This window comes from Nyctereutes procyonoides, unplaced genomic scaffold (assembly GCF_905146905.1).
Source record: "Nyctereutes procyonoides isolate TBG_1078 unplaced genomic scaffold, NYPRO_anot_genome, whole genome shotgun sequence".
NCBI classification, from domain to species: domain Eukaryota; kingdom Metazoa; phylum Chordata; class Mammalia; order Carnivora; family Canidae; genus Nyctereutes; species Nyctereutes procyonoides.
In genome coordinates this window covers 22709184-22717351 of record NW_026575117.1, presented here as the reverse complement: position 1 = coordinate 22717351, position 8168 = coordinate 22709184, and the positions used below count along the sequence as shown (strand labels likewise).

The 8168-nt window shown below is 45.0% G+C and overlaps 1 protein-coding gene across 1 annotated transcript; it reads right to left on the bottom strand.

Moving 5' to 3' along the window:
• Positions 1-280: 280 nt before the first annotated feature.
• Positions 281-616, bottom strand: LOC129515302 (protein LLP homolog). The gene has a single exon (XM_055334146.1). It carries the CDS (start codon positions 599-601, stop codon positions 281-283), a length of 321 nt encoding a protein of 106 aa, XP_055190121.1. The 5' UTR covers positions 602-616.
• Between the last annotated feature and the right edge of the window lie 7552 nt (positions 617-8168).

The window sequence follows — 8168 nt, the reverse complement described above, 5'->3', positions numbered from 1 at the left end:
CAGCATCCAGTTAAAATATCAGTGTAGCTTTCATTCATCAAAAAAAATATTTTATTCAAGCTCCCAAAAGAAATTTGAGGAGTTAAGTTGGGTTTGAATTGAAGAACAAGGCCAAGTTAAATACGGAAACCAAGTCTTCATTTGGTGAAGTTGAAATCCGTGTATACATTCTAATCAAAGACCAGTCCCGTGTAGGATTTTTCAGGTGTTTAAGAGTCTACCAAGCCAAACCCTTCGCTGCTTTTGCTGCTTTGGCTTTGCTTTTCCCCTTCCCTTTTTCTCACTTTGCCTTTAGCCTTTTCCTTTGCCTCTGGTTCGTCCGTATGGGGTGCTGTCCATGCTGGTCTATAAGGCTCTTTCTGTTTCTCTTAATTTCAGTCTCCATTTTCATGTCATCTTTTTCATCTTGTACTACACACTGAGTTTGCTCTTGACAATGTTTGGGTACCACCATGGTGGCTATCCCTTGAACATCTTTCATTAAAACATCACTATCCATTTGAAGAATACTCTTAAGTCTGCTGAGTTCCTTTGGGGCATTCTTTTTTCTCTTTTCCACACGCATCTTCCTTTTCCACTTACTCCGTAAGCTTTTAGCCATGTTACCTGGAAAGCGGGACACTCGGAGGCCGGTCACCGTGCACACAGCCAGCTGACCGGAAGCCCCATTGCTAAATTTTTAAGAATTTTGCAAGCTGGTTGTGAAACGCAGCCATTAGGAAAAATTAAATTATGTAAGCTTACAATTAAATAATTCTATTAAACACATAGTAAGAAATAGTTCAAAACTCATCATTTCCTAATTTTTCAGGTGCATTTTAAAGTGGTCTCTATGATCTTGAGGTTATTTACATCTATTGTATTGATATGGTGGAAATATTATATAATGGTGAGTTGCGGCACATCTTTTCCCAACTCCCTGCTCAATAACCTCCTCATGTTGGCACCTTGGAATTTTTTATTTTTTATTTTTTGGCACCTTGAAATTGACCGTAGTGGGAGAATTTACATCACAGAAACTGGAAAATGTTACAAATCAGGCCTCCTCTTTTTTCTTAGTGAACCATTATTAAAAATTTACCAGCACATCACTGCTTCATGCCAACTCATTCTCCCCCAACACACAAAAAATGCACACAACAGACGCATGCCTGTTTAAGAGAAGGTTCTTTCTGGACAAGGAGAGGGGTGGTGTTTGTTTTGGATTTGTTTTAAAGATTTTATTTAATCATTTAGAGACAGAATATGTGCACAAACATAGGGAGCGACAGAAGGAGAGGGAGAGAGGGATCCCTGGGTGGCTCAGGGGTTCAGTGCCTGCCTTTGGCCCAGGGTGTGATCCTGGAGTCCCGGGATCGAGTCCTGCGTCAGGCTCCCCGTGTGGAGCCTGCTTCTCCCTCTGCCTGTGTCTCTGCCTCTCTCTCTCTCTATGTCTATCATGAATAAATAAATAAAATCTTAAAGAAAATAAGGAGAGGGAAAGAGAGAATCTTCAACAGACTCCCCACCTAGTGCTGAGCTTGATATAGGGTTCAGTCCCAGAAGGCTGAGATCATGACCTGAGCCAAAATCAGCAGTCAGACACTAAACTGACAGCCACTCAGGTGCCCCTTGGATTTTTTTTTTTTTTTTTTTTTTTTAGATTTTAGTTTTAAGTAATCTTTATGCTCAACATGAGGCTCAAACCTACAACCCCAAGATCAAGAGTTGTGTGCTCCACTGACTGAGCAGCCAGGCACCCAGTTGGTTCTTGGAATTTTTAAAGCAGGGTGTTAGTGAGGGCGGAAACACTGTGGGGCAGAGGGATAGGGAGTGGAGTGGGGGTGTCTTCTCTTCTACCAAACACACATCTTTGCAGGTAAGACCTACCTGGTTGGTCATGGTACTTCGTCTCTATGAAACAAAAAAGAGCCCATGGCCCATGAAAACTTCTCAGGTGCTTGGAATAATGTTAAATTATGGCCATTTATCCATTCATTCATAATGCACTCTTGTGTCTGAAAGCGTGTGGCACTGCTTAGTTTAGGCCCCAACCTCAAAGACAAAGTGAATGATAAGACTCTTTCCGAGCCAGGAACTTCCCTAGCAGGAAGATGACCTTTTCTCCAGCTCCTGACACTTAAGAACTTGAAGAAGTCAGTCCATTTGAAGTCTTTAGAGGAAGATTTAATTACTAAGGCTATTGTATTTACAAAGCCATTGTTATTTGTTAGACAAATTCTTTGTCATAAGTAAACTCTTAGAGGGCGCCTACCCAGAAGCCTGCACAAACACTGGTGAAGTTGTGACAAATCTTGTATTGAGAAGCACACACTGTCTCACCTGCCCAGTCAGATCTGCTCTCCTGGGACCACCCACCCGGAGGAGGTGGGAGGCAGAAGACCACCCATCTGGGCCTGGCTGAGCATGGAGCTCAGGTGTAAAGCTTGCAGACAGGAAATGCAGATGCTTATTTAAAACACCCTCCTGCTCACCTCCCAGGGGTTCTGTGCTAATAAATTGGCATTAATAAGATAAATTAATTGAGGGTGGCCTGGCTCACAGGCCAGGTTCTCAGCTGCTACCTCCTGGCTCCCAGCACTGGCAGCCAGCAGGAATTGTGCTGGGGGTGAGGAGCGGGGTGGGGGATGGGGCAGAGACAGAGGAACCCAGGGTCTGGAGTGCAGGGCCCCTGGCTTGCTGTAAACTACAGGTGAAGCCTCGTCTGTTTCTCCCCGGCCTGCTGAATCTGGTCTGGTACAGAAGGGAATACTTTTAACCATTCAGATGTATAGTTCCCTTGGCAGAGTAAAATTATAGCCATAGGATGGACAGGATGGAGAGACACAGAAACCACATTTTCCTGTTAGAAAACGGAGACACATGGTCACCGGACTTTTATACATTTGCGGTGTACAGAGGTAGAGCCTGAAAGATAGTTTGGAGGTTGAAATGTTGCAGTGGATGGGACATTGCAATGGTTTATGGAAACAACATGGAAGACCATTGTAAATCTTACCTTGCCCAGAAAATCACTGGCTGCCACCTTAGTGAGATTTTATGTTTGCTACATGAAGACAAATATTTTATTTGGCTACGTTTCCATAGCCAACATGGTTATTTCTGGCTACTATGTGTATTTCTCTAAGAAATAACTCTAGAAAAATAAGGTCTGTTTCAAACATAAGTAGGGAAACACATTAGTTTTCAGGCTGTAAGGATGGCCAGGTTCTTTATATATATATTTTTTCCTTTGGTCTGTTCAATTTTTATGTATTTGACAACCTGATCATAATCTGTTTACTTCATTTAGCCCATATTTATTCAAGGAAGCATTCTTTATAGTGTGCTTCTATTTTTTAAAAAAGATTTTATTTATTTATTCATGAGACAGAGAGAGAGAGAGAGAGAGAGAGAGAGAGAGAGAAAGGCAGAGACACAGGCAGAGGGAGAAGCAGGCTCCATGCAGGGAGCCTGATGTGGGACTGGATCCAGGGACCCCAGGATCAGGCCCTGGGCTGAGGGTGGCACTAAACCGCTGAGCTACCCAGGCTGCCCTATAGTGTGCTTCTAGATGGTCTCATGCCTGTCTTGGACTATAAATGTCTGTGTAATTATTTGACCAGCAAGTAGCACAGCACCGCCTGTAGGAAGGTACTTTGAATGACCCATTTTGAACAATTTTTTATTTTAGTTAATTTAAATTTAAATAGCCACATGTGGCTACTGGCTACCATCATTACACACTATGTTCACAACTACATTACAATCTATGTTCACTGCTCTGTTAAAAAAAAAAAAAGATAACTAATTTGAGAGAGAGTCTGTGCTCCAGAGAACGCATGGGGTGGGGGGCAGAGTGAAAGAATCTCAAGCAGGCTCCCCCACTGAATGCAGAGCCTGACGCAGAGCTCAAACCCAGATCCCGAGATCAAACCCAAGCCAAGATCAAGAGTCGGATGACTAACCACGGAACCCCCGGGCGCCCCCACGACAGTTCTGCCCCAGTTTTGCTTTTGTCCGTACATTTATTCACCCATTCAACAAATATTTTTGGAGCTTCAGCCCTAGGCTCTGTGGATATAGGATTCCCTGCTTTCAGGAAACTTCCAGGCTAGCAGGGGAGACACACCTATAAGGAAACATGGTGTGATGAGCGCAGGGAAGGAGCATTTATTGTGTGCACTGCTGCCCAGAGGAGAGGCTGGTTCTGGCAGGAGAGAATTTTTTCCACAGGAGTTATGTTTAAGCTGGGTCTTAAAATAGTAGTATACCACAAAGTTAAAATGATTGAGAGCATTCAGGAAAAGAAGTTGTTAAATATATTTTAACCATTTGATCTTAATGGCATGGATGCCTTTGTGGTTAGCAGTGTATAATCACTCTGAAGACTGCTCATACATATAGGTTTGCAAGGCAACTACAAAAGAAAAAGCTCTTTAAATTTTTAAAAGTTTTATTTATTAACGAATCTGTACACCCAATGTGGGGCTCAAACTCATGACCCCACCATCAAGAGTTACATGCTCTTCGGATTGAGCCAGCCAGGTATCCCTTTTAAAAATTTTAATTGTAATTTTTTTCATTTTAAGATAAAGCTATTTTGACAAGGGTTTTCTGAATGTCAGGATTTTCCAGCTGAGGAGGGATTGCGTTCATTCCAGTTGTTTGGAGACTGGGTCAGAAAGCAACCTGCTGGAAAATCAGCCCTTAAAGGCCTCCGGAAAACCAAGGTTTCATATATAGAGTGAAAGAGTCTGAAGCTGAGCTTGTCTTCTTGCCAGCTAGCTGATGGGAAGTAGGAGAGAAATGTCCGATTCCCCTACTATTACTGGTAAACAGGTGGGGAGCCTTCTACTGCAGTAGAGAACAGCTCCAAAAATCCTTCTCCCTCTAATGCATTGATGCGGATGAAATTTGCCCCAAATGATCATTGCAGATAGTTTTAAAGGGAGAAATGTGCCCTGTGTAAAAGTAGGCACCAGGGTGGCTCCATTGCTTCAATCTCGGAGCAGGGACTGGGCTAAGACACGTGCCTAGTCTCGGGGCTGGCTACTTGCTATGCCGAGGTCTCTCCTCCTCTCCACCTACCTCCTTGTTTACTGCCCAGTCTACTGGGAATAGAATTTTGCCTGCCTAGGGTAGAAGACTAATTCCACATACTTGGGGAAGGCTCTGCATCTGGGAGCCAACAGCTTGGTGACCAGAAGCTCAGTTCTGCCCTCAGCAGTGCTGGACAGGAGGCTAATCCAAAGCAGAGTTTATTTATTTATTTATTTTTAATCCCAAAGCAGAAAGTGGGAAAACAAGTGAAAAGACACTCTCCAGCTGGATGGGGGCAGAAAAGACTAAGTACCTAGGAATGTGCTGAATGTAGGGGCAATGGGGGATTGTGGGAAGCATGAGGTCTCCATACGTGTGCTGCTGCTGCTGACCACCAGCACCGTGGTGTGGCCAAATGGGAGAAGGATCAAGGCCAGTCTCTCCTTCCCTCAATTCTATATACAAATTGAAATGTGATCCTCCCTCTTGGCCTATAGGGAGCAGGGAGGAGATGCTGAGGCAGACAAGAGGAGAGTCTTGTCTTTATCATGGCTTCTAGCTTCTTGGAAGATCTATAAGGGACCAGGGCTCCCTGGTTGCTTCCCCCATCAGCTTTTTTCTGCACCTGCTTTCCTGCCTTCCTACATTGTGAGGGACACAGATTCCAGGAACTTTCTGAAATTTGCTCCTTCTATTTTCCTTTTTAAAGATTTTTTTTTTATTTATTCATTTGAGAAAAACAGAGAGAGCCAGCAAGAGCACGACTAGGTAGGAGGGGCAGAGGAAGAAGGAGAGAGAAAAGCAGACTCCCCAACCCAGGGCTCAACCCAGGACCCCAGGATCATGACCTGAGTTGAAGGCAGACGCTTAATCAACTGAGCCACCCAGACACCCCTCCTATTTTCCCTTTGAGCATGCTATTCAGTTTGCTTTCCTATATTCTCATCCAACCACCTTGCTGTCACTGGTGTGGTCATCACACTGTTCTGGCTCTTCCTCGTGGTGCTAGAATGTCTTCTCTTCAGCACTTGTCCAACGTGGGTCAGTGTAAAAGAGTGTGGTGAACTGGGAGGAGGGCACACTCTGGAGTCTCTGAGATCTTTGTGCAAATTCCAATTCTACCCTTTGCTATCTTCAAAGTTAGCAGCAGCCTCCAAGACCACCCTCACTTCTGACATTACTTGAAATTTTGGGCATTCCCAAGACGACTCTTGACCTCTAATCTGCTAGTAGAATACACAGAACTCACTGGAAGCCACAATACCCATAGTTATGTTTTATTACAGCAAAAGGATACAGATTTAGGTTAGCCCGGAGAAGAGGCACATGAAGCAGAGTTCAGGAGATCTCCCTCTGCAGAGCTTCCAGTTGTCCTCTCCCCATGGAGACATGGAGACAGGACTGCACTCCACTAGCAATGTCTGATGGTGTGCACAGAGTGTTGCCCACCATGGAAGCTCGCCCAAGCCATAGTGTCCAGAGTCTTTACGAGGCTCAGTCATATAGACGTGGCTGACCACCCAGGTAGCTAACCTTCCTTTCCAGCCTCTCCGGAGGTTGAGCTGATGCATGCCCGAAGCCCCCACTGTAAATCCCTTTGTTAGCATAGACTACCTAGTGTGGCCTCAGGCCCCCAGGTAAAGACACTCTCGTCAGGCGGAATATCCCTAGGGTTCAGAGATGACCTCCCGGAAGCCACGGACAAGGCTAGGCTTCTCTTTGGGCAAGGTTAATCCTTTAGCACATCTCATCTGTGTGATGTTGAGATTTTATAGCCTCACTGGGCCTCTCTTTCCTCATTAGCACACTGGACGCAATGACCACCGATCTTACTGGTTTTTTGTGACAACTAAGTGATATGACAGATGTAAAGGACCTTGTATGTGAAAGGCTTCCATGAAAATTAGGTCCTCCCTGATATCCTCCAGGCGATTGGTTCTAGTCTCCTAAACTGGCCCAGGACATCATTTTCTCTTTCCTCTTCTTCCCACCCCCTACACCAACTGATTTTCCACTGGAAAAGGGTAATATCCCACATGTTATTTTTTTTTATCCCACATGTTATTAAGCTGTTCTTCTTTTGAAAAGATATATGTGATTTATTTATTTATTTTTGAATTTACTTATTTTTTGAGTGGGCTCCATACCTCTTCATTGCACAAATCAACACAACGTGTCAGATCATTGCCCTCTGGATGGGCTACAGTGAACATCCCTATGCAGATACATCTTTGTGACTTGTGCAGTGTTTCTACAGTCTGGATTCTTAGAGGTGGCACTGATGGGGTAATATGACCATTCAGAGTCCTGATGGTACTGCCAAACACTCTCCCTAAAGCCTGCATCAAGTTAAATCTCTATCCAAAATGCATGGAACAGCCTATTGCCCCATACCTTCTGGGGACCATGTGCAAGAGGGTGGCTCGGAGGGCATAATAGACACACTGAAGCCCGGCGCTGTCCCTCAGTTTCCACCAACCCTGTGCATGCCCAGAGTCCTACTGCATCTGAGACTCAGTGCATGGAGGCTTTGTCTTCGCCTGAGCCCAGGATTAGGCAGGGCTTGTGCCATCGATTGGGGGCAATGAGATGCTAGGGGATGTGAATGTCATTGGTGTCTTGCCATTCACCAGGAGACAGGACACAGTGAGTGCAGTTTCAGGTCCAGGGTCAAAAGAGTCCGTGCCCACTGGGGTTTCAGCCAGAACTTGAAATACAAACTCAGGGAAGTAGAGGAAGCAGGAAGGCCAGATGAATGTCTGGAAAGAAAAAAGCAAGCACTGTCTGCTGTTGGCACTGAGAGGTTCTATTCCTGACACGCTAGCAGGACAGCCTGCACCAGATCCAGGCCTGTCTTCATCCTGGGCATCCATCGCCAGCAGGTGATGTACCCTGCTCAGGGCAGGCCAGTGGCTGGGGACACCGAGGCCTAGGAAACATCTGCCTCCACTGCATCTGGGCATCTGGGGGCCTCACACTCCCGTCAGGCCTGTACTTTACTTCTTTACACTGAGGCCATGAAATATGAGCTCTAGTTTAGTTTGAACCACCAAATCATTGCATGATTTCTATCTGTCTGATCTTCTCTCTAGGACTTGGTTTTCTCAGATGTTTAAAAAAAATGAACGAAAGAAAGAGAAGTTTGG